Here is a 27,358-nt window from a genome sequence, read left to right on the forward strand (position 1 = left end):
GCTAGGGTGGAGAATTCTAATTCTTGCCTTCTCAGACACATGCTTTTTTTTGTCCTTGTCCTTGTTCTTCATCATCTTCTTCTCTCTTTCCCTCCTTTGTCTTTCTTCTTCTGAGACAGGAAGAAGTGCAATGAATCAGTGCTTTTTTAATATCATTTAAGCTTCTCCTTTGCATTTTAACCTAATCTACATCGTACTATCTGAGTCTGCATAGCACTCTTAGTATCTCTTGTACTTTGAGACTTACAGAACTTGCTGAGTGACTGATTGCTGCCAGTATGTGACTTCACTGCGCCCTTTTTATTTGCTCACACTGTTTTCCACAAAAACATGGCTGAATGTCTAAGCCCTCCTGAGGACAAAGGGTTCAGACAATGTCTGCAATTGTTTATTCCAATTACTTTCACGACTAGTTAATACAGTACATATTATGACAGACTAAAGCTAAGCCTCTAACTGGCTGTAAGCTCCATTTTGCTCTATGAACACCATTTTAATTTCTGTCTTCCCCATAATAATTATCCAATGCAAGGTCCATCCTGACTGAAGGCATCAACAATGATGTGTGAAAATACAGTCAAATTCTAACAAGTACTGCCTATCTGGGTGCTCTGTTCTCAGATTTGAGAATGAAATAACTTGTTAGAAGTCTCAGAGAGAATGCTACCAAGAATCATACAGGATGAATGACTGTACAAAAATGCTGATGTGTAGGTGTGATGGGTATGGGAATATGACTCTGTAAACCTCAGAAGATTCTTATACTTAGCAAGAAAGGCCATTCTGTCATATTATGTTGACCCCTGTGCCAAGAAATCAGTTGTTGGGATAAAGACATAATTCAGAGCTAGAGTCATAGTCATGAAAAGGATGAGTAGGTCAAAGAATTTTTCATAAAATTTATGAAATGTCTGGTGCTAGATAAGAAGAAAAGGGTGTTTGGTTAGACTAAGGATGTCAAAACAAGTTGGTTGGTAACTTAATTGAAGACTTAATTTTATCACCCTCAGGGTATGTGTGGGTGTTTTTTTGTTTTTGTTTTTTTTTTTTTGCTTTAGCGTAGTTGGACCCTCTCCAACCTTCATGTTCTCTTCTTAATCCCATCCTGCTCTCAAATCCTTATCATTTATGAATTAATCTCTTATTGCTTATGAAAAGCAAGTATATATCTGATTCTTTACAAGACACTTTTCAACAGGAAACTCAGGATACTGTTTGGCCATGAAGGCTACATCTAACCTGGAAAATAAAAGAGGGTTAAGGACCTGGCATGATCTATTCCATAGTCCTCCATACTGGTTATTTATAGTGCCCTATTCTGTTTTCGTTTGTGTTAGCTAGCACTTTCTGAGAGAAAGCCTAACACAACTCAACGAATAACACACCAGCAATTGCTCCAAGCAGGGGTCATGGATGGGACAGCACCAGCTTTATTTCCCTCAGCACCACACAGTATCTCACCACTATCTCAAGAGGCTTGGCCACAGCCAATAGTATGTAGCATATATTTCTGTTTCATCTTTATAGGCTGAAACACAGCCTTCACATTCATTCAGACATTCAGCAGGTAACCCGTCATGCTACTACTGTTTTAGGGCAGGGAGGCTATCACATAGGGCTAAGAAGTGGTAGTGGGCTGTGTAGTGTGGACAAAGCCAGACTGTTCCACTTCGCCTTACCACCAGAGAATGGTTCCTAGCTCTGTTTATTTAACGATATGAAAGTAGCCCCAGGGATTGAGAAACAATGTGCATCTCTAAGATGCAGTCAGCCATCAGCACTGAGGTAACATCTGGCAAGAAGTTATGCACATCTTAATTGGCCAGCTGTTCTTCTGATTGATTCATTGCCTTCCAGGAAGCACACTTACCTCTCAATACTCACATTGGCCCTGCAGAATAACCAGTCCCTGGGTTGCCGATGCTGGTGGGGTGGTTTATTATGCAAACCCAAGCAGGAGATTCCTTTGCAAAGTCTGTCTTTGCTCAGCTGAAGGCCATGTCATTCCTGAAACAGTTAACTGGAAGTCAAGTTGTCCATCAAGGGATGATGGTGGTCATTCAGCCAAGTAGCCAAGAGCATGTGACTGCTGAGGCACCCATTGTATGACCTGGACTATTCTGGAACATGGTCACGCTGCACAGAGACTGGATCTAGGAATGGGCTAGTGACTGGCAGGTCTGATGATATCACTGTCGGGGGCCAAAGCCTAGAAATACAAACACAGTGACAGTAATACCTAGTCACAATAGACCAGCTTTTGGCCAAAAATCAAGATGTTGTTGATATGTGATTCTTGTGTTCTCATGGATAGGATAACTGATAAATGTATATGTCATCTAGAAAAAAAAAAGCTCATTTAAATTTCATTTTACTGTTTTGCAATGATCAGGACATACTTAATATGAAGCAGAAAATACAGCTTAATATAAATGCTTATCGTCATAATATTTTATGTTAATTTTTCAAGAGAGGCAGGATGCTGTCTCTATATTTTGCTAGATCTACAATTTAAGTACATTTTGATAATTAATCTTAGTGTATTTTAATGTAGGAAAGAAGTCAAGAATTCACCTTTCACAAAGATGAAGCTCACTATTAAATTATTTGGGAAAGTAGTGTAACATTCACATTAATCAGGTAGTTTATTAGTTTTATTTTTAAGATTACAAGCTCATGAAAAAACACTCTCTACAACACTGAATGCCAGAAGTGTACTAATTTACTTTTTGAAGAAGTTGTTAACAATTATACTCCAGAAATCCTTTAGGAGGGGACAGAGGATGAGATATGGTATTATTATATTGTGCATTTTTTTCTCTTCAGAGTAAGCAGTAGAATCTCTAAAAGGAATGATTAGAGATTATGGCTGCTTTAACAGGAGAAATTAATGGCAAGGTCAAGAACTTCCTTGGAGTGATCTTGTTTACTTGTAGGGTTTTGACATTTCAGCTTGTGCTGTCTGACACATTCCTTTAATGGCCTTGAATAAATAACAAATACAAGTTGGGAAAATCATGAACTGTAGATGAGAGCTTTGGAGGTAAAATTATTTAATAATGATAATAATAATAAAGCCTTTGATTTGGGACAAAGTAAATTATTTACACATTATCACAATGTTTACATTCATTGTTTCAGGCTCTTGAGGATGAAGTAGCAATATTTGATTATCCGTGTTACTAAATGATATATAGAGAAATGTCTGGATAAGTACAGACAATATTTCCCTTGTATAGCAGTAGAAATTGGCCAGTATAAAAATCTTTGAGGAAAGAATAACATCAAATATATTCTATATCTACTCACTATCAAGCTGTAGACTACATTTTGAGGAGCCTAATACAGAAAGCACACTTTTCATTTTCAGACTAGTATTAAAAATGCTTATAGTAGCCACAATAAGCAGAAAGATGTCCTGATCTTATAAAGGAGTGTCTCTTTTCCTTTTTTTTTTTTTTTTTTTTTCCTAACAGAAGTTTAAAGTCATAATGTTAGTCTTTAATTTCTTTCCTCAAGTTTATTTTTTTTCTTTCTTTTCACTTTAACGACATTTTTAGTATAAGATTGTACTCTGATTTTTTGGCCTTTTGTTTGTTTTTCAGTCAATCTTGAAAGACAGTTATGTATATCCCTCCCTCCCTCCCTCCTTCCCTTCTTTCTGTCTTTCTTTCTTTCTTTCTTTCTTTCTTTCTTTCTTTCTTTCTTTCTTTCTTTCTTTCTTTCTTTCTTTCTTTCTTTCTCTCTCTCTCTCTCTCTCTCTCTCTCTCTCTTTCCTTCCTTCCTTCCTTCCTTCCTTCCTTCCTTCCTTCCTTCCTTCCTTCCTTCCTTCCTTCCTTCATTCCTTCCTTCCTTCCTTCCTTCTTTCCTTCCTTCTTTCCCTTTCATAATTTCACATTGCTAATCTGCTTGCCAAAGCATTCACTACTGGAATAAGGTCAAAACACAAGTGCATCTTTTCATGTACACTTGCATATCAGCTGAGGTTTGTTTTTTTTCATGAGGCTTTCCCTCATTTTTAAAGTATATTCAGTCTGTTGACAAAAGAGCTTTATTTAAATGAGCTATGTAATCTTTACCAGCAGTCTGTAGAGCAGATTTGACAATAAAGAAATATCTCATTACCTAGGAGCTTTGTATATTGTACAGGTGTAACTTGGTAGTTGAACAGTATGAAAAGATAAATATTAACTGGATTTTGTTAATAAATCTGCCAGTCTTACAGCGCCAAAATCTGTAGAGTTGTTGTAATTGCCATTGTTTGAGTTGTAACAATGAATGGAACTGATAAGGCTTATGTCATTTACATAGAGTTTAGCATTCACATTGCACTATTGAATTAATATGACACACACATTGGGTCCTCTGATATAAGATTAGCATCATTTGAAAATAGATTGTAGATTTAGAAGTGACATATTATTCTTTGTTTGAAATGTAATGGTAATTTGCTTAGATCTAAAAATTGTAGTGATGTGATAGCAGTGACTAGTAGTTAATACTTCTGTTAGTTTCATTTTGGCTTGCTACATTTTGTAATAACCTTATGTCTCATGTTATGAGGGACTACTGCAGAATTATGAAATAATATTATTTTGAACCCAGAATCTGTATCACTTATATCGTCAGTCAAGAGTAGTGTCAAAAGACTTATATTCTCTGAATTTAAACCAGAGTTGTGTTTTAATAGAAGAATTTAATGAAATACTCTTAGCATCCTGTACTGTCAAATACATAGATAACTATGGTTTTACCTGCCAAACATAGCAATGAGATACCTAAAGCCTTTTGCAGATCTAGCCCCAGTCCAGTATTGTCAGAAATATACCTTCATGGTACACTGTGATTTCAAGTCTTCCTCCTGTCTTCAGGTGAATCTGTCATTGCTAATTGCTAATCAAGTCTGGAAATTAAAGACTTAATATGGATAACCCCCTCCACACACACACACACACACACACAAAAAAAAAAAAAAAAAAAAAAAAAAAGAGAAAGCACAAAACTCCCAATTATCCCTGGGGGGGGAAAAAAAAAAAAAAAAGTTGTTAAATGATTTGGTTAACATGTCAAGGGTACAGTGTGGCAAAGATAAAAATAATACATTTCTGCAGAGTTACATTCAGGTGCCTTGCTCATTATAGTGCACTTTGTCTTCCATCTTTCTCTGCCTTCTTCACAGCACCAACCACATTCATAGTATATGATTTCAGGTGTATATAAACCTTCAACAGGTTTTTGAGAATTGATGATGTGCTGCATTTAATGTATTATTTTATGATGGTCCTTACTATGAATATCTGTAGTTCATTCGTGTTTACCTCAGCTGAATCCAGACTATTGTTCACTGAGATTTCTGTCCAGCTTCATCCTACCTCCTGTGGGGTGTTACACCCTCACAAAAAAAGATTTCTCTTGCAGGAGGATGGGGAGGGATCTTTTTCTCTGAGTGAGTTTCATTTAAGTGGTGGCATCTAGTGCTCCGTTTCTTGGTGACAAGACCATTGCTGTCTGTCTTGATATTTTTTAGCTTCTGTATTTCTGTGTGTATGGCTGACATCTCAATTGGTTATTGTTAATGTTAAATGGTTTAGGTTCATAATATTTCATCAAAATATGGTATTGAAGGGGGCTGAGTCTAGTGAGACTTCTTGGAAATGCTCTGCCCATCTGTTTCTCTCATCTGCCTCAGCTATGTATATTTTTCTATTCTTGCTGTTGCTTAGTCCATTTCTTCTTCATTTTAATATTCACAAATGCTTTTAGTCACTTGACAATTAGCTATGACTTACCTCCTGTGTCTGCAAATGCTAGTTCTTTAAAATGTCTCAATATGTAATTCCTTAGATTGTTTTCAGTCTGGAACAAACCTTTATTTGGAGCAGCTGTATCTCAAAGTCTCTTCAATCTTAATGTTATCTTCAATATTATTGTACTGTCAATCAATATTCCATGTTAATGCTCTAGGTTTTTGTGTTTTTATTAGATCTCCTGTTACTGTATCTTAGCGTAGCTCTGTAAAGCCTAAATTAGGCTTATGTTTTTAGAATTACAGGAATTTTGATTAACAAGATCAATTTCTTAATCATATGTGGGCATCCTTAACCGAGATTTCAGTTTGATCCAAACATACCTTCCAGTTTTCAGAATTACTTTTTTTCCTCCATGTTCGGTGAGCACCAAAAGTATATTTATGCTGATACAGAGATAGGCACATTGTTAGTGACAAATCTCATCGTGTGATGAAATAACAGCGATTATAGCAAAAATTAAGTTTCAGTGTTGTATTCTTGAAATAATGTATAACAAATTACTTTGTGAAGATGGTTTATATACAGGGTAAAATTATACAGAGATAAGCATTCTCACTTGCTGGGAAAGGTTGATACATTAACAGTCTAGTCAAGTCTAGGAGCAGGGAGAGGCTCAAGAATGCTTAGAGTGGGACAATGTTTTTAAAAGTTTTAGCTGATTAAAATGAAAAATTTCCTAGTGGTTATCTGCAATCAGAAGTTTTCAAAAGGCATATAATTTTCACCAGATGCTTTTTATGAAGTTATCATATACAAAAATGTCACCTCCTGTGATATTTCAGTCACCTTTGAACACTGTATCTAGAAAAGCAGACATCAGTACATTTTTTTTAACAGGAGTAATGTATTTTGCCTAAAAAAACTCACAGAAAAAGCAAACTGCTTGGGCTATCCAAACAAATTCAGCCTGGGGCAAACACCTGCCATGCACATTTTTTGATCAAATGTTTAAAGTTTGGCAGAATTAAAAGAGAATCTTCTTTTGAGATAAGAAGCATACTAGTCCTGCATATAATAATATATCTCATTTTAGATCTATTGTAATGTTTACTATATTTTATGTGATTCACAATCTTGAGGTTTTATTAGATCAAATGTCTTAGATGCAAGTCTGTATTCTGAATGTAGAATACACAACATGAATAATTATAAGTTTGGAAAATGAAATGTTACTCATAGAGGGTCTGATTCTCTCTTTATATTCTCATGTGTAAAACAGGAACAGTTATATTCAGATTAGTTGAATCTTACTAATTAAAAACATCTGTGAGGAGGATTAGGTTTGTAATCATAACCAAGTATGATGTTAGTGTGTAGTCCCTGGCTAGAACTGGCAACAGAAACAGACCTAGTACTGTGTTGTTGACCACTCGAAAAACATCATGACTGAGTTCCATGTGTTGTTCCTTTTGTATTCTTAGTGGTGCCAGATGCCATTTGATGTTTAACCAAGTAAACACCCCTAGTTTTGTGTCCATTGTCAAATATGTCTATAATCTACATTGGTCTAGTCCAACACAACTAGACTGTGCAATGAAAGATAAGCAGGCAAAAATTTTGTGTCCTTGTGAATGGCCAACCAATGAAATTAGAAAATATTCTGGTCGAAATGCAATACAATTGTTTTTTATCTATACAGAGTTTTCTATTCTTTTTCTTTAATGTTGATAATGTACTGGCAAACATCTCTTTGTTTAAAATAACTTGCCCAAACTCAGGGGCCAAGTTTTTCTGGTACTGGTCTGACACTACAGCAAAATGAAGGTGCTCTTGTAGTACATGAAAGTATATCCGTGCAAGCCCAGGGTTGCTCCCATCTGTAATAATCACAGCCTATGCTTGATGATGTGGGGTTTTTTATATGCTACTAACTGGAGTAAAAGCCTTCTAGTGTCTTAACTAGTGACCAAGAATTAATGCTTGATGCCCACATCGTCTTCTTTGCTGTCATTGGCCATGCCAGCTAGAATGTGAACAGAGGCATGGCACATACCACAGTTTATGTTTTCTGTATAGAGAATCTAAATATTATCATAGCTTTAATTAATGAGGACCTAGAAACAATACTACTGGAGTAATGTGTTAGGCTTGAATAGGCCTCAGCTTCATGTGTTACGTGATTTTGGTCCCAGTTTGATCCCTCAAATGAGAAATTTCAGATTAAAATAGTAGCTTAATTTCAATCTCATATTATAGCAAACCATGCATGAATTTACTGAAGTATCTGGACTTATCATAACAAAAAAGAAAAAATAATGATAAAGGTGTGAACAGAATAAGGCCACAAGTTTGGTGTACCCCCAAATCATAGTCTAAGCTTTCTGTCTAGTAAAATAGCTATGGCAGCTAGTTCACATCTCCTTTTTTGAAATCTACATTGTTATTGATAAGTACCACATGCAAATGAGGAATTAAATAAATATAGAGCCATACATTCCACTCTGCAAAGCATGGAGGCAAAACACAACATGAGTAAAGAATAGCAGTAAAGCCCCAAAGCAGCAGAACGGTGAGGCAATTCCTTGACAGTAATGTTTGTTCTCCCCAGCAGCTCACAAAGGTACATCTCCAGCTGCTGGCTCAACATCTCTTCATTGGTAGGGTGAGGACTGTGAGAAGTCACTTGCTGCAAAAATTGTTCCCTCCCATCCAAAAGAAGAAGCTCTTTGAAAGTGATTGCTTCTCCTTGCTGAATTAACTTAGTTTTGATGATCGCAGAAACACAGTCGCTTTAACAGAAGATTATTTTGTGGGGTCTAACAATAGACCTGTATCAGCCCCAGCTGTGGGAGGTACAAAACTAACAAAAACAAAAATCATCTCCTTTTGAATAACCCAAATCTGAAGCTCTCTTGTCTTTTTGTTTGTTTTTTTTTTGTTTGTTTGTTTGTTTTTCCTTCAGTCCTGTTCCTATAGACAAATAAACATCAAAAACAAGGAGGCTGTCATACAAATATTTGGCTACTCTGCATGTTTCTATGCCTTCCACATTAAAGATATTGTTACCTTCTCTGTCAGCATTTTGTTTAATGTGTTAAAAATACCCAGGAAACATCGTGTTTCTCTTATAGTGAAACAAAGCAACAAAAGATGAAGAATTAGCAGTAATGTCATATATGCAAATCATGCATGCAGTGATTTCTTGTCTCTACTTAGAATTGTGATAAAAATTTAAAAGATAAGGAAAAGCTAATGAGTCTATTATATGACTGAGAAGAGAATCTAAGGGAAAAGTGTCATTGCCTATAGAGACAGAGAGACGATGGCCAAGCTTCCAAAATGTACAAGCTGATTTTGGACTAGAAGTGATCTTCAGCTGGATGACTTAGGATTTTATTACATTAACTATGGGTCTGAAGTAGACTCAGGAAGTAAGTTGTATTGCCCCTCCTATGTTAGAGAGTCCCTGAGTTTATTCAAAGCTTTCAGGTAACATTTGATCAAGCTGTTACTTTCCCACACAGACATGTATTTCTGATTGTGTGCATGAATGTTATTTATGTTGCAATTAATATTGTAAAATTAATAAATATTGAGTTTAGTCTCCATTATGCTAGGCACAATAAAACATATTCAAAATATGAAATACATTAGATGCAGGATACTTTCAATAGTAGCAACAGCTATCATGTACTTGTAATTTGCAAGTGGTTATTTGGTTCTTTGAAATGAGAAACGTTAGTGAAGGTCCTATTGAACACCAGCCATTACAAACTGTCAGCATCTCAATACTTATGATACCAATTTTCAAATAGTCAAACCTTGAAACTTTCAAATGTATTTTTATTCTCTCAAGACAAAATCCTGGATAATCTTCAAACTTGATAGCCACTGTTCCCTTTCACCATTCAATAACAAATCTTTTCACATGCTCCCCCAACTTCCATTTGTCTCAGAACAACAAAATATCTTGCAATTGTTTGATATTTTTACAAAATTTGGAATTTTGGTAATCCAAAAATAGTTTTCTACTTCATTTGTTTTTCTGTTGGGCTGAATTAGGTTGTTTTATTAAAACATCACAAGTTGTTTTGCTCCTCTCTCACCTGCATTCTTTTTCTGGAATGGTATCAAACAACATGAGATTTGAAAATACTTGAAATATATATATATATATTTCTTAAAGTAGGAGGAAAGGAGCAGTAGCACTTGGAAATGCTTCTACAAATTGGAAAACATATTCATATTTGGTTTCAGGTTTTGGCTGTGATTCAGATCAATATTTTCATATTTTCCCATTGAGTTCATCTACCTTCCCTCATGTTATTTTTAATATACACTGGCATGACTCAAAACAAATATGTACAAAAATCTGTTTTAATATTTTACAGCCTCATTTACAAAGATGTGGAGTACTCACAGCTTCCATAGGATCTAATGGGACTTGTGGAAACTCAGTGTCTCTGAAAATCAGGCCATTAATTTTGAAAACGTGCATTAATTACTCTCTAGGCTGTAATAGCTCACCTGATATTGCTATAATCTACATTCTTTTGAAAAAGTATATTTTTCACCTGGTACACTGCGCTTGCTCCTAAAGAGTAGTCATATCTTATCATGTAAAAGCTTCTTTATAACTGATCCAATTATTGACCTGTGGCATTGACCTTAATGAAATATAATATTTCCAAAGGAATGGTACAATCCATTGTGTTAATCTGGTTGACAGGGATACTCTTGAAGGCTTCATGCTAACAATAGCTATGAAATTTATTGAAATAATTAACTTGATGAAACAAAACCATGTATTTCAACTAAGCAATAATTTAGGGAGTTTAAACTTCCATTTTCTAAATTACAGCTGGTCTAGAGTATGAAGCAATGTTTGCAGAATTTACCAAAGCACATGGTCTTTCAAAAGCATTTTGTGTTGCTAGATTTTCAGATCATATTTAAACATTTTTCTTCTGAAATGAGAGACATGCTACACCATGTTTATGAGTTACAAATTTTTGCAGATTAAAGAAAAACTGACACAAGTCTTAATTGTAGATTCTAGCAATAATTAATGTTAACAAATAGCAAAAGCCTATCGGGTAAGCATTCCTCCTTTGAATAATATCAATTATAAATCTTTGTAACAAACACAGTTCCTACGGTAAGTGATATCTTTGCTATACATCTTTAGACAATCCTTTTTTTTTAAGGAGTGTCACTCTCAGTAGCTGCATTCTGTGTAATTTAGTGCTGTTAGATGCTTTCATGTCACATGGTTATAGCTAGGTAGATTAATAGGAAGTTCTATCTGGAAATTTCTTTCCTGTTATTGTTCTCCCCGAGCAGTTGATGGCTAAGTTAATTCTCTTTAGTTTTGTCATGCACTAAAGCACACATTGCCAAGCTATGATAAGCTTTACACAGGGAAAAAAAAGGGGGGTGGGGGGGTGGGGGGGGTGGGGAGGGAGAGGAAGCCCTTGTGTCCATCAAAGTCTTAAACTTGCATTTTAAAGTTTGTCCTGACCTCATGTGCCATTCAAAAAGCTCCAAAAGATATATATATATATATATATATATATATTTTTTTTTTTTTTAAGAAAGGTTCAATATGTCCCGAGGCTATCGGTTTTGAGTTAAACTGGGTGAAGTAGAAATATTTTACTCATCAGCTTTGCAGTCACAGAGTTTGCCTCAGCTAGAACAAAACTGCTGAGGCATTTAGAGAAAATTAACCCCCCATCCTGGCAGCCAGATGTGACTGGTTTCTGATGAATGCACATGAGTGGGCTGAAAAATCAAGAGACTGTGAAATTCCTGTCAGGTCCGTACAGTGCAGAATGGGCTATTGACTGCTTTCTATATTTTCCTCCATCATTCTTCTTGAACACTGCCATTAATTTCCTCTCCTACTCTGACTTGGGATTTTTTTTTTTTTTTTTTTTTTCACCCTCCCCCTTCCTCCTTTTTTGCCTCTGTCCCCCCCCTCCCGCCCCCCGGCTCCCTTTCCAGCTGTGCGTGCTGCAGAGCAGGATGCGCAGGGCGCTGGCGGCGTACTTGAGCCAGCGTGGGCTCTACGGCCAGGCTGGGCTGGCGAGGATCCAGGCAGCCTCTCAGGAGAACGCTCAGAAAATATTAGCTGTGCAGGTAGGTGATTGCAGGGAAGTAGGAAAGATCATTCTGATCTAGATTGAAAAGCAAATGATGGGTAGTGTGATGAAGCATTAAAACCATATCCCATCAGAGTTTTATAAATTTTTAACCTCTTTAATAAACTGGAATTGCATGAAGGATGAATTCAGTAAGTTAGCACATATACCATGCATAGTTTGGGGAAAAAAAAAAGGGGGGGGGGGAAGAAAAAAAAAAAAAAAAAAAAGGAAAAAAAAAGATTAGATTTATTTCTCATAAACCTTTGAAAAGATTATTATAAATATATTGGATTATTGGATATAAACATTTGAAACACAGAGCGACATTAGTATATCAGTTGTTTTAGAAAATGTTATTCCGTCCTGTTTTGTGCAAATATTATTTCCATGTTAAACAACATTGTCATTTTCATTGTATTTATATTTAATTTCTTTAGCATGGGACTGTTTTTAGAAGTACCATACCTTCCCAGCTCAGTTATATGATAACTTTCCCTTATTTGTAAAGAAGCAACGTTGTGGAGTTATAAGATTTGAGATATGGTTTCCAGAAATATATTGCTTTTCATTTTATGACTTGTTCCCCAGGTATATATATTTACTAGGAAAAATAACTATTATATAATATATGGTTTGAATGTTCTTGTTCTTTTTGTCTTGTGCGATGGTGTCTTATTCACATTTCTGTAAAGCTACTCCTTTCAATCTCTTCCCATAGTTAATGGCCATAACCAGATGGCGTTTATGAAGGGTTTTTAAAAGACTTAAAAATTTCTTTGGATTTATTCCTTGCAAAAGAAGTTATGTTGATGATGCAGCTTTAGTGCAGCATGTTATTATAAACCTTGATTTGTAATTTTTAACACTCAGGCTTTGTTGTATGATTGCGCAAGCAATGTTATTAAATTTTAATATTATACAATTATACTTCCCAGTTAATACCTGATGCATTAAAGCAAAAGGTAACTTGAGTGAGTTCTAGAACTCCATTAAACTGCACCAACATCATGCTCAGATTTCAGAATTTCACTAGACAGAGAGGATTTTTATGTTAAAATTCCAGTTTTCCATCTATTTTCTACTGCTATAAGATGTAGCAAATATTGTCATATTAAAATCGGAAATTCAAAAAAATAAAATTACAATAAAAATACACTTGCTTTTTATACACAAATGTTTGAAATACTTTATTGGATTTATGTTTTATGGATTTGTTTTATTTTCTTGTTTTATGGATTTGTTTTTGTGTTGTATTTGTTAAATATTGCATGAACTGTGTGCCAGTGAAGACAGGTAAGTGGAGAATTACACTTTTTTCATTCAAATTTCTCATTTAGCATTTGAAAAACTGGAAAAGCTGCTTTTTCGTTTTTGCTGTGGGATAGCTGTGAAGAATTCTGTTCTCTTCTATGTTCAACTACTCCAATAGTGAGTGAAGAAAATAGGTGATTGATGTTCAGCCTAAAGCTCATGAATAATAATAACAGGGACATAGAACCCACAGGTGTCAGCTGGTTTCCTCACATATGAATCTTTACATTAGTCTAATGTTACACAGTATTTTAATGGATGTACTATGAACCTCACATATCACTGAACATTATGTCAATAAGTAGTCCATATTTTAATTAATTAGTTTTTCACAAGTCCTTCACCTTAGCATAATTTTTTCCATGTATGTCTTTCACGCTGAGAAGCCATGTCTGTAAATCTTGTCTTCCTGAGTAACCCAACTAATGACAGAGGTGGATCTAAGTTAAGCTTTAAGACATAAAGCCCTGCGGCATTTGGGGGTATTCAGAGCAGCTGAGACCTACCAGAGATAACATTTTGTTCAAAGTCTGGAAAAAAATCTGCTCCCTGCCCACTGTCATTGTCTGCAGCATCCATTTCTGACAAAGGTTCTGGTATTCTAAAATTCTTGCTATATTTTCATGCAGTTTGCCTGGAAAAAACTTACCATTAAAATAATGAACAAGGAAAGGATATAAAATTAAAATGGAAACTAGTTAGAGCTATGAGCAATTACCAAGGTATTTGGATGAGTATTTCCCCTCAGAAAGTATGACATTTTTATATTTTGGAGGTCTTGGCAATGATTTATTTACATGTGGACTAGTTTCTTTACTTTATCTGTGTCATTGTCAGATCACTCTATCCTTCTCCGAATTAAGTTCTTACCCTGATGGCATTCGGCATGGTGGCAGGCACTTCCAAAATAACATGAAGGCCATTCCTCTCCCCTCCTTTCCTCTCAGCAAGAAATACACTTTTCTTGCTGTTGTTTCTTGTGGCCGTCTCACATTAACATGTGAGGCTGAGGACCTGCTGTGCTGAGCTGCATGAGAGTGTGCAGCATGGAGGTGATTTCGGCTCATGAGCGCTTGCGTTCCAGCAGCTACATTGACTAGAACAAACAGGAGCAGGTGAATCACAAAGGAAGAGTGAATTAGGAGAGGCAGTAGACACAGTACATTGACTACCTAAGTGTTTTCTAATATTTTACAGAAGCCATGACCTGGGTGAGATCCAAAGAAAGACTTAAAAGTAGATAATGCAGGGTTGTTGTTCTTTTTTCTTTTCTCTTCCTTTCTTTTCTTTTTTTCTTTTCTATTTTTTTTTTTTAACATTTCCAGCAGGTACTTTTTAACCAGCAACACTCTCCGGTTACACAGTGTCAAAGTTTGGGGAAAACTATGATGTGAAAACCAAGAGCTACCTCAGACTGGAAGACAGATTGCACCAATGTTTCCTCATTGCTACACTGCTCATTCTACACTGCTAAGCATACTTTTAAAAGTCTAGGTTTGCCTTCCCATTGTTTCCAACAGTGGAGATAGACGACAGTACCTGTAAAACATCGTGGTCCAATGGGAATAACCATGGCCTAGATGAGACCATGGCAGTGCCAAGGACATTAGTGAGGATTAACAGGTGTCAGTGGAGTTAGTCATCAACCAAAACTAATCAAAATAAAAAGCAAAACCTTAGGTGGGATCCCACTCAATAGCAAAGTCCTTTAGTTGATAACTTGGAAAAACAAAGCAAAACAAAACAAGGCAAAAGATTATTGCAATTAAATCTCCCTTAAAGTAAATAAGTGGAAAAAGTAGTTAAATTAAAAGTAGAACTTCACAATCATGGCAAGTTCCTTTGGTGTATGGTGTCTCAAAATTATTTCAAAAAGAATTTTATGTAGTACAAGTACCAATTTCTATCAGCACCAAACTGGGCATCAGTGCCAGAGATTTGCCATTGGTCATTCTCCCTTAGAGTTAAGCAGGGATCTGAGCTTGTTCTTAATTGCAGGCTTCCCTCCCTATCACACTGCTAACACGGGCCCTTGGCTAAGCTAAAACTAATATCAGATTTTGTGCATGTCCAATTTGAAGGTATTGGGAAGACAAAATATGTTGCTATGTCAGCTACTTTGTCTGTGAAGCTATCATACAGAAGTACGTCTGGCAAGTGATGGAAAAAAAAATGGTGCCATCAGCCTGGCACATTCCTGACCTCCTCTCCTGAGAACTTAGCTTCACTGCATGGAGGAAGGAGGGACGAGAGGAAGCACACAGCTTAAAAACACTTTTGAAATCTGGAGGTCTGCTTACCAACCCTAAATTGGTAACTGTACTAAACTGAATGGGAGTGCTTAGGATTAGTGCAAAATGTGCAGTGTGTCCCCAGCAGCATGCAGCTCCTTGGAGGAATCTGCAGTCCCCAGAAGCAGCAGCCAAGCTGATGCTTGCCATCACTGCCTTAAATGTCCTAGGGACAGATTTTTTGCTTTGCCATGCTTAGGGTGGCAAAGGCAAAGTGCCTCCTTAGCTATCTGTTCAGCTTTAGAAGTGGCTGTAGATGTTTCTGTTCTGCTGTGCCTCACCCAGCAGCAGTTTCTTCATCAGGAAATCATAACCAGAAAGCACCAGCTTCTGGATGCACCTCCTTTTAGATCTCTGTTCTGAGTAAGAAACACTAAAAACATTATTTTGTATGTAGGAGAAAGTAGTAGAGGTGAATATATTCTTACTGAGCTCTTGCTGTGTGACTGGAGTTAAGACATACCATCCCAAGCACCAACAATAGGAGTGTGAACCAAGAAGGTAGAATTATGGGAGTCAACCTCTACTAAACATTAGCTTCTGCTTTCTTTATGCTAAGGGTCGGTAGTCTATATTGTACATAGTAGCATTAATAGATTTAAAAATAAATAAATAAATAAATAAGTTGGCAATCAAATCAACTTCTACAGCAGAGATCAATTGCTACAATTATTTATACTTTCAATTTTGGCTCTTTATCTATTTTATTTTTGTAGAGCAAAGTATAGGACTTTTCTTAAGCAAGAGTATTTCATCTTATGCTTGACCTTTTTCCAAGCAGTTTCCAGTTTTAAGAATTCCTTTGCAACTGCCTGATTGCAACTTCATTCTGTGAAGTTTATATATATGCCTAATGGCTCTGATAAGAGACTTTGTTTTTATCATGACAGTAAGAGTTCTATGAGCTCCACTGTAGATTACACTGATTCTTCAAAGAGAGGAACAAATACTATTGCTGGTCAGTGACAGTTTGCCTTATAGGCAAAAGCTTCATGGAGATTTTTTCTTGTTGGTGTTTGAAGAAATGTGACAGAGCAACATGGGGAAAATTTCATCCTCACAGTATGTGCTGTCTATATTCTATAGTTTGCTGGAAGACTTCAGTCCTCAAAAATCCTCCTGAAATTGATAAATACAGTCTTAATCCATCAGTAAATAATAAAAGTAACTTATTTAGTATAAGAAACTTGAGAAGAAATAAATAAAACCTTTTCTTCCAGAAGTGTATGGGAAAGTATTTGTTCAGTCAGTGACTTTTGTTTTCCCAATAACATTTTGGAGTTTCAATAACTTGGCTCTTGAGTAAGTTCAATTAGCTATCTAATTGCAAAAATGATATATGATGGCAGATGTAGCTTTATTTAGGATTGTGACTGGACTTTAACCCTGACAGTCTTCAATTTAGTTCACCATTTTAGATGATTTATCTTGACTATTCTGTCAAAATTATTTTAGGAGCTAAAGTGCTACCAAAAATATTGCAGCTTTAGAGTATTTAATATTTTTTTTTATTATTATTATTATGGTGGCACCACAAAGGTACCTTTTTAACCAGTACAAGATTACTGGCATAATTTTTAATGCATCTGACCTTAGTCAGCCACTCACACTAGTGTAACATGGTATGAAAATAAAATATCAAGATTTAGAATTCAGAAGCTTCTTTTCAGGAAGTGTTTTTTACCCATTTTGATTAAGTGAAAATTGTTTCATAAGACAAAAAGGATCTGATGGATCAGACCACAGACTGTCATTTTGACTCGAGAATACTTTCATTATTTATAAGTTTTCCACAGCTTTACATTACTTCATTGATTAACCTGAAATCCTTAAAAACCTTTTGGCTAAATTTTAAGGTGTTATAGTTTAAAATAGTTCCACTGTATTGATATATGCTAGTTTACACTAGAAAAGAGTTTTGATCTATTTTAGATAATCTTTATTTGGTCAATTTTTGTAGAAATTTCCAGAGAAAGGACAATTTTTGTCTAAGGCTTTAGGACTTTTCTGATCTACAGGGGACATCTCTGTGGATTTCTCTGTGCATACTATGTCTTACCTGAGGAAATGTTTTCCTAAATCTGCAAAATTCCCATGGTTTTCATGTTTTCATAGCTCCCTGTTCTACCTCCACACAGGAAAGAGAGTGCAGTTCCACTAGGGCCAGGAACCATTATAATGTTGCATATTACAAGCAGGGTCTTTTTTTTTTCTTTTTTTTTTTTTTCTTTGTTTTCTGAAAACCACTCATTTTTAACTTGCTTCTTATCTGTCAGATGGTAGTCAGTTTAAGTACATCTTTTGTTCTCTAACTTATTAACACAGGTGTGTTATGGTGTCCCCCAGGGCTGATGCTCTTCAAAATCTATGCTCTCTCTTTTATTTTTCTCTGTTATGGGTTGAGTTATCACCATTTATGCTGATTACACTCAGTTGTATCTTTTTTGCCTGCTGATTTCACTTTAGCAGTCTTGCTGTTTCTGCCTTATATTGGAGACATATGGGGTTAGATGACAGATAACTTTTCTTGAGGGGACATAGCTACACACCTTTTAATTAATTCTAAGCTTTTTTACTTTTGCTAAGCTTTTGTTACATTTATTCATAGTAAACATTTACAATTTTGAAATTAAATTTTGCTGATTTTATTATACATTTATGAAATATTATTTTTGTATAGTTAAAAGGAAATTGAGACCAAAAAGGCAGTTATTTTTGCTTCTCGTGGTAGTGATGTTTCTGAGTGGAAGAATTTGTTACTTGATCAATAGGTTTCTGAATAAACATGTAAATCAACATCCAATATATAGTTTCTAAAAATTCATGGTTGTCCTCTGAAACCCTTATTAATTTTGCATCATAACACCTACAATTATTCAAAATTTGATATATTTTATTTCAATCTTTAAAATCTTTTTTGTTGTTGTTAATTTTTGCAGATTCAATTGATAACCCTGACAAGCATTCACCAAATTATTTGAATTTGCTTCTCATGTATGTTTAGTGACAAATACAACTGCCCTGGAATAGACACAAAAATGTTCATAACCATGTATTTTGTTGTTGCACAATATGAGGGAATTCTCTAGTGAAGGAGTGGAAAATAATCTCAAAATGAGCCCAATTCCAAAAAACAGTTACAGTCTGCTTGATTTCCTTGCTCATTTTCATGGTCTGTCATTTTAATTATCACATAGCAAAATTCTGATGTCTCTATTATGACATCACTTCCTTTTCACTTTTGAAGTGTACATTTCACCTGACACAACTCCATTGCATTTAGTTGTGTATGCTACTTACAGCACCTTGCTTCTTGTGCTCTATATTAATACTTTATTTTTCAAAGCATCATGTCCAAAGACTAAGATAACCTCAAATTTTCAGGCATGCACAGGAATTAACCTCAAATTTTCAGGCATGCACAGGAACACCTAAAGAGACTTTAACTGGCTGCCTCTTCTGTGGCTTCACTTTAAAGTTTCAGTAGATTAGTAAACAGGATAGGAATGAAATCGCTTAGAAATGAGAATAACACTCAAAAGCTGTAGTTTATAGCAGGGAAGAAAACAAAAAACAAACAAACAAACAAACAAAAAAAGTAGGACATTTGTGTTTACCAGACCAGAATCACCACCTGAAGGACAGTTCTGCTAATAGACCGTCAGTGATGGAGGCTAGAAGATGGCCTCTGGAAACAAACAAATTGGTCTCATATTTTTAAGATTAGTCTCAGCAGGATTATTGTTGTGATGAGTTAATTAGCTTGCTTGCCATATATATATACATGTTCTGTGTGCGCAGAAATATGTACCAGTGTTTTGAGTACTAAAAATTGTGACCTAGCAAAAGTGGAACAGTAACATCTAATCTAGGATATTTATTTTTAAATTTCTTTTAAAAGAAGAATTCCTATGAGTTACATTTCTTCATTATTCAGAACCACTTGCTAGAATGCATCCTCATATGTTACCAGAATAGTTCTACTTGTTCACACTTACACTTTCTAAACTTCCAAACACAGATATGCTGTAACTTAAAACATGTTGACTAATGGAAAGATATAGACCACGTTTTTTAAGATTCCTATATGTAACTGATATCTAATTTTACCTCTTGATGAAATGACTAGACAATCTTCAATTCCCATTGAGCACAAATTATTCTCCAATTAAAGAGAAATAGAATTCAGAAATGTAGTCTATGAATTCATATTCATTCCACTTGCAATTCTGATAACTTACATTTGTGGGCCAAACACACAAAACTGCAGTCACATCCGAAGAACTCAAAAACCTAAAATCTCTGCTGCTTTTATTGTCAGCAGGACAACTCAAATCAGTAGATCCTAAAAGACAAGAAGACAGAAACTCTGACTACCAGCTTCTTAAAAATTGATACACTGAAAGATGTCACTGCTACAGTAATCTTTAAATCTTAAATTATTTTCTGTATACCCTGTCAGAGTGATTCAGAAATTTAGTTTAAAATTTCATAGAATAAAAATTTGATGAAACACTGGATCATGTATTGTGAAGTTTTCAAATAACATTGAAGTAGTTATGCTTGACGCCTTTTCCAGAACCTTAAAACTACTGGATTACTTTTTCTTGAAGTAGCATAAATGTTAAGTATTAAATTAAATAACTAGAATCTTTATTGAAGTATGTATGCACAGTAATTTAAACAAACAGCAATAAATAAATAGAATCAAAGAATCTTAGAACACAATGAGTTGGAAGGGACACACAGGGATTACTGAGTCCAGTTCCTGAATAAATAAAATGCAAGTACTTACATATTGAATTTTTTTAAAATGTGTAAATAAATAAAGTTTAATGGATCCTATGAAAGGGGATACTTGGCAACTTTCATAATATGGAATGCAGTCAGCCCTACCTATGGTTCAGGGAAGTCTTTCCTATTACACAAAAATAAGTTGAAGTAGTTCAAACAGCAGTACTTCACAATACAGCAATAATTTATTCAATGTTTTTGTTCCTTCCTAGTGAAATGTATAGGAATCCTTGACTCTCCTTGCAGAGTCTTGGTTTGAGTAGATGTGCTATTAGATTATATCCTTTTATATCCAGGATAATATGGGAAAGCGCATACACAAACAAAATCTCATTAAAGTATTTTACTATAGTTCTGTGAAAACTATATATTAGTTTGTTTGTTTGTGTTTTGTGTTTTTTTTTTTTTTCTTCAGAGAAGTGCAGCCATTTCTCATCAATAATATTATTTTTCCAATTTATGTTTTCTCCTGCTTTGAAGTAACAATGCTAAGTAGAAGGAAAGCCATAGTTTTCTTAAGCAACACTGTCTAGAAAAGAGAAAACATAGTTTGAATATGCTATGTTTCCACTAGCTTAACTGATACAAGATAACCTGTACAAAAATAGAGGGATCAAATTTCTAAATAGTTCAATTTAATACAAAATGCTGAGTTTTTGAGGCATTTGTGCTAAAATAACTATACATATTGGGATATGGGCTTCAAGTTTAATGCCAAGATATATGCAATATTGAATCTCTATAGCTCATGAACCCCTCTTTCAAGAATTTGGCCCAAAATTACAAACCTTTTAGAGATAATTTGGATCATAAGATTCCTTTTGTAAGCTAAGTGAGAATGATTCTATCTCCATTCAGAACAAATGGTATGAATGACAAGAGAATGCAGCAATAAGCCAACAAGTAAGATGGCTATTTAGTCGTTATGTGTCAAAACGAAAAGGAAGTGACACTTCTTAGATTTGCTTTTCCAGCAATTGACAGAAGCCTTCAGTGTATAATTAGGAAAGGTTAAAGTCCATTTTTACAAATACAAGATTAAGGAAGATTAAGGATTTACAAAGTTATAATGTTGCCAAACAAACAAATAAACAAATACCTAACACTGGTTTTGTGAGTTAAAAAAAAAAAAAAAAAAAAAAAAAATCTTTATCCAGTACACTGAGTAAAGAATCAGAGAAATGACATTTTAAATTAATGATTCAACCTTGCAACATCACTTTGGGCTATCTGAAGCTGAGTAACCTCCTTCTATCCATTTTAAACATATATCAAAACACAGGTTTAATGATGAACTGTTTACATGTTGAAAGCTCCTTTTTGGCAGCTCTTCTGTTCTTGTCGTTACCTGAATTAATTATGGTAGTTCAGAACATCTCTAGTAAACATGCTGATATATCATAGATTATAAACTCATCTGCTGAACTCTTAACCATCATTGCAAAGTAGATTATTTTATTTAAAGACAGCAGTTTAAAAATTTAGACATTTAATTTAATTATCCTCTCCCAGAAGTATAAGAAGAAATCAGAGTCCTAGTGTGAATAGCATTATACTTGTATAAGAAAACTTACAGGAGCATTTTTGCCTCAAACTCAATAATTTTAGTTATAATCACTAACTATGTTTTTGTTTTACAGAAACAGTATGATTTGGAAAAAGAATAAAATTGCTTTTAAAGTACAAAAATAATTATGAACCACTTGAAATGTAATGTCTGTATTTTATTTCTCATCAGAATTCATTAGTGTGTAACATCAATAATTTAGCCCATCATTTGCCAACACTGACTTGGCTCAGTAGTTCAATCATGTAACCCTGTAAACTCACTTTCCATTAAAATGAATGTTGCTGACAAAGGATAACTAAAGAGATACTTCATTTATTAGCTAAAGAGATACTTCATTTATCAACATTTTTAAATTAGGAGTTTGGGACCACAGACACTTAGCTGGATAAATTATTCAAAGGAATCTTTGCATTAGGCCTAAAGATGTTTGTAGAATCAAATACAATGTTATCCAGAATTATAACTGCCTTTCATTTGTGTAACATGTAATTCACAGTATACTATTCCAGAAACCAACAGAGCCACCTGCAGAGAATCAAATGACCTACCAGAATGAAATCCTGACTGTCATATACAAAATTATAAAATGTGTAATAGTTATCCCATGTTTTGATTGACTCAATCAAGCATTTCCCATGGAAAACTCCTATAAGGAACTTCTTGCAACAGGCACTGTAATCTCCCAAAGTTGCATCTGCGGTATTAAATATTTTACATTATTTTACTACAAGCAGCCTCTTCAAAAACCACTCATTATCTTCTCCAAATACATCCTTTAAGACCATTAAGGTTTCAGATGAAACATATCAGCTTGTTGCTTCTCCAGCCTCTTTCCTAAACAACTATTATTTTTTACCTGGTTTAATTTTCCAAACTTCAACCTGTTATTTATTATTATTATTATTATTATTATTATTATTATTATTATTATTATTATTATTATTATTATTATTATTATTATTATTATTATTTCTTTATTTTGCTGGCATATTACAATTTGAACATAAACTTTTTCTTTAAAAAAAATTACTTGAAATGTGGGGACAAAGTTAGGAATAAAATAAAAACCTCTCAGATCATGTCTTTTGATGCTGTCTCTCTGATACATTGAGAAACCAATTCTTTCCTAAGGACAAATCAGTAAACATCTGTCATAGAGCCAACATAACAGGACTGTAATCTGACCGTGTACTCAAAGGGCTGATGCTGGTGGTACAGAAGGAAGGAACCAATTAAGGCTATAAGCAGAAAGTGAATAAAGATGTTATGAGACCAGTTTGTTGCAAAATGGGACATTGCTATCCATTCCACTTATTCTTTTCTTTGCGCTGGTGGTATTCTTAACCTAGAGGCAAGAACCACTCCTTCTTTTGAGCAATGTTCCAAGTAAATTGTGTTACTGTCACTGTGCTCACAAGTTGTAATGCATTCTTAGCATACTCCAGGCTGAGAAGTAAAGGGTTGCGTTTAGGTATTTGTTTCCAACCATTCCCATTAGCATTTTTGAAAAGGGAGTGATATATATTCCCTGGGCCTGAGCACTGTGGTAACTGAGCATGCATGTAGTAGCAGAGCAGAAGTCTGCAAGTGAGGTAAAGGCCACTTTAGCCACTACTAGTGGCTAATTCAGGGGACTGAGAAGGTGTGTATAAGGACTATTTTTTGGGAGGGAATTTCTTTTTATTTATTTTGTGGGGTAGGGAGTGGGGTGGGAAGGATATGCCTTAGAGAATTACTTAGAGAGTTATTCTTCAGAATAATTTTGAAGAAAATGAGAACAGAAACAGTTCTCTTTTAATATAGACATGTATTTCTCATCTCTGATTTTAGACACGTATTTTTAGACACGTATTTCTCATCTCTGTGATATGCAGCACTGCTACAGGTGTATGCAATCTGTATCATCACTTGATTCAGCACCAGTTTTGGTGTTCCTATGAGAAGAAGATGCAGGAAGAGCAATTTACTTCTTAAGTTTAACTCTCCTCCAAAACAGTGATGGGTCACAGAAGTTTCACTGAGTTGCTTTAGCATGACAGCTTGTCACAACTATAGTGGAATTTTAGTGGAGCATTTTAATTATCTATAATAACTCCAGAAAATCCTCTTTTTCATTTGGCACAGATTTTCAAAGCCACCAGTTTCAGTTTTGTTACAATTTCTGAAATAAGAAAATTAAAGGGTACACAAAACAAGAAGTTTTTTAATGCTATGCTTCACTCCAGTTAACCTTCAGGGACTAGGAAGCCTTGCAAAGTAAAATACACACTTGAATTTGGTCCCATTAAAGTTTATGAAGTTATGATGAAGTTTATACTGGCTTCCTTGGATACTTAACTATTTTCTTCAGGATAAAGGAAGAAGAGTTTGAGATAATATACATATGCTCACTATTTTGCCTTGTAACAAAACTTGCATTCTGAAAGCTAAAATTACATTTTTGTTTTAAAAGTAAGTGTTGTGGTGATAGCTTTGTCATAATCTTAATGGCCTAAGAACATAAACAAAGGAGATTTATAAGGAAAGACATTATCTTTTACTATACTGGAAAAGAAGACAAACTTTTGAGCACACATGCTCTTCCTGTTAGCATTTTTTCTTGTATCTATCATATCTGAAACAGTGTCGAGCGTTATTATGTTCTTAGTTTCAGTAGTATATTCATCAGTACTCTATCATTCTGTTTAAAATGTACATACATAATTATGCAGCAGAGACTATATACCGATCTTTCTTAGATCCTAATATCTTATTTAACTCAATATAATAATCACTCTCTACATTCAGTACTGACTCCTTTGACCTATACAGATGATGAGTCTAACCACTGCTGGTGTTACATTATTACCTTTCTTTTCCATTTATTTCTCATTCTTTTTAATTCCTACTTCTTAACAGGTAGAATTTAAAATATCAGGAAAATTTAGAGATGATGAAGGATATGATTTGCCTAGATAGGTAAGATTAGTGTTTGAGATTAGAGACCTCAAATGTGGTGATGCAGTCTTCTGAATTAACTTGCAATTTTTCCTTGCTTTCTCTAATTTTCTCAGTTTCATGTGTTTTGAAGATAAAATGCCAGCTGTTGTCTTACTTCTATTGATCTTCTAAGATTTTTTTCCTGTATATAAGCCATCAGAATTTTTTATTGTTTTATCGTTACTCAAAGAACATATAATTCTGGAACTCAATCTGTAGTAGTCTGACACTATCAGTGTCACCCTGACAGATATGATGATCCCCAGTAACCATTCAGGTTGAGAACTCATGCACTTTAGCTTCTCCAGTATAATTTCTGCTTTATCAAGATCAATGTACATAAAAGTGGCCTGCATTTGGTCTAGAATAATTTTTAAAAGTTTTTAAGTAGAATTGTGTCTTGGTATAGCAATTTGCTATTAGGCAATAATAGAGATTCTTCCTTTTCAAAACTAAAATAATCTTTTATTGGAGCAAATTATTGACAGATGATTTTGGTGCACAGTCAACTTTCTTTGGGGTTAAGAGAAATCTATGAGATATGTGTGCATTCCTTCTACAGCAGCATTTGCAATTTTCTGTCTTTCCTGTATGGTGGAGGCATCTGGCTTGGACAAAAATGTCCTTGCAGGACATGATGAAGAGAAACCAAGTGAGCCACTGCTTGACTTTCGCCCTCCCTGCCATACTTCCTGACCTTGACAAGTACGATGATTTAATGTCTCTTTTCAGAGACTAAGAATGTATTTGCAGAGTTGTGTGTGGCTATATAGATCTTCTAGCTGTTTATAGGTTAATGCAGAAACTTTCCTTTCTTGAGCTTCCATGTGTGCTACAGGGACAACAGAAGAAGTATCTGACAGTGTGGAAATTCAGAAGGATAACTCCAAGTTTACTGGAAGGTCTTGTGAAATTCACAAGTGCTTACTGAAGCATGGTGAATTTTGGCAAAAATTCTTTTCAACCTGTTCTCTTCTGTCTGTCCCAGGATAGGAAAATAATAGGAAGGAATATTGCTTAAGTTTATTCTGCTATTATAGTCTTCCCTACATTTCTCATCATGACCATTGTTGGGAAAAACAAACAAACAAAACAAAACAAAACAAAAACAACAAAAAACCAGTAGTTTAGATGCACCTTTGGTTTGATTCCACGTTGCTGTTCATATGTTATGGTGTTATGGAACAATAAGAACCTCAACACTGATGTTGCTGGCTTCTAAAGCAATATGTGTATTTTCCAATTCGACACTCACATTTTATTTATAGTTATATCATTATTATTCCTATATCCTTCTCCATACTTTCCCGATTCAATTGTCAATTTGCTGTATCTTCACATATTTCAAGCATTCTGTATCTCTGTCAAGGAGCAGTTTGCATTTTTGCCCCCTTCCCTTCCCCTTTTATTTTCCCACCAGAAATCAGCTAAAGTTATTTATTTCTGAGGGACTCTTTCCAAAGTTACTTTAAATTACTTTACTAATATATGTGGGGACAGGTTTGTACAAAATGTCAGTTATAACTGGATTTGTATCACACCTAGGAAGAAAATGATTCTCTGGGAGTTAAGTTTAAAATACTCCCAAGTTATAATATTTATCAAACAATAATAGTTATTACATCTTTAAGCTAATATGTTTGTGGATAAATCTCAAAGGAAATTAATCTTTGAGTACTTTTTTAGCAGCTATTATTTGCCTACAGGCTTTTGCTAGGCTTAGTTTAAGACCGGACAGAGTTCATTCCCTGTTGTCTTTTTTTCCAATTCTTTCCTTCAGTAAATGACTCTTTGTAGGCCTCCACAGAGGAGAATTGTTCTAAAATAGGGGTCATCAGTAAAAGAATCAAGCCACCGTAGCTTAAATTTTTTCTGTCTTTCTCAAGCAATGTCATACCTCCTTGCCATTCCTATAATATGTTAGAACTGTTGACAAACGTAGAGTCAGTAAGGATTATTAAGGACTCAGAGCCTCGTTTTGATAGTTTTCTGTGTTTTAAATCTAATAATTTCATTACAGTAGCACCTTATTTACATCTGTGTGAAAATCAAGCATTATGTTTGCCTTGTATTTTTAGTTTTTATTTCTAATGATTTGAGAGCTACTTGCATATGAAACTGTCAGCCTAATGGAGCAAATTGAAGATGAGTGACCATATATCATGTCACTGTGTATTTAAAATAAATGTTTTCAGTGTTTAAAATGAAATAATGATTTTTTTTTCATTGAAGCATTAATAAAGCATATGACTGTCATAAACTTAATTTACTTAGTGCATTTTATAGGCACAGTAAAATGCAGCTTCCTTCTTAATAAGCTGAACTTTTTTTAGGGAAAGGAGTGGAAATATTCTCATAACCGTGTTCTTCATAAACATCTGATAGAAATGGTAACTATAATAAAATGAAGCATTTCCTCAGTAACAACTATGCTGAGATCCAAATTGCTGTCCCATTGAAGCCTACAACCTAATTCAGAAATTTGTTTTACATGAATGTCATTGCATTGATGTAAAT

At 34.7% G+C, this 27,358-nt stretch overlaps 1 protein-coding gene across 1 annotated transcript in view; it reads left to right on the plus strand.

Moving 5' to 3' along the window:
• The window catches only part of CCDC178 (coiled-coil domain containing 178), a 173,297-nt gene that overhangs the window by 142,676 nt on the left and 3,263 nt on the right, over positions 1 to 27,358 (plus strand). Inside the window, exon 20 of the mRNA XM_068672826.1 lies at positions 11,757 to 11,891. Coding sequence (XP_068528927.1) covers positions 11,757 to 11,891 — 135 coding nt within the window. The remainder of the gene's footprint in view (positions 1 to 11,756; positions 11,892 to 27,358) is intronic.

The sequence above is a fragment of the Anas acuta genome, chromosome 2 (genome assembly GCF_963932015.1).
Source record: "Anas acuta chromosome 2, bAnaAcu1.1, whole genome shotgun sequence".
Classification (NCBI taxonomy): Eukaryota; Metazoa; Chordata; class Aves; order Anseriformes; family Anatidae; genus Anas; species Anas acuta.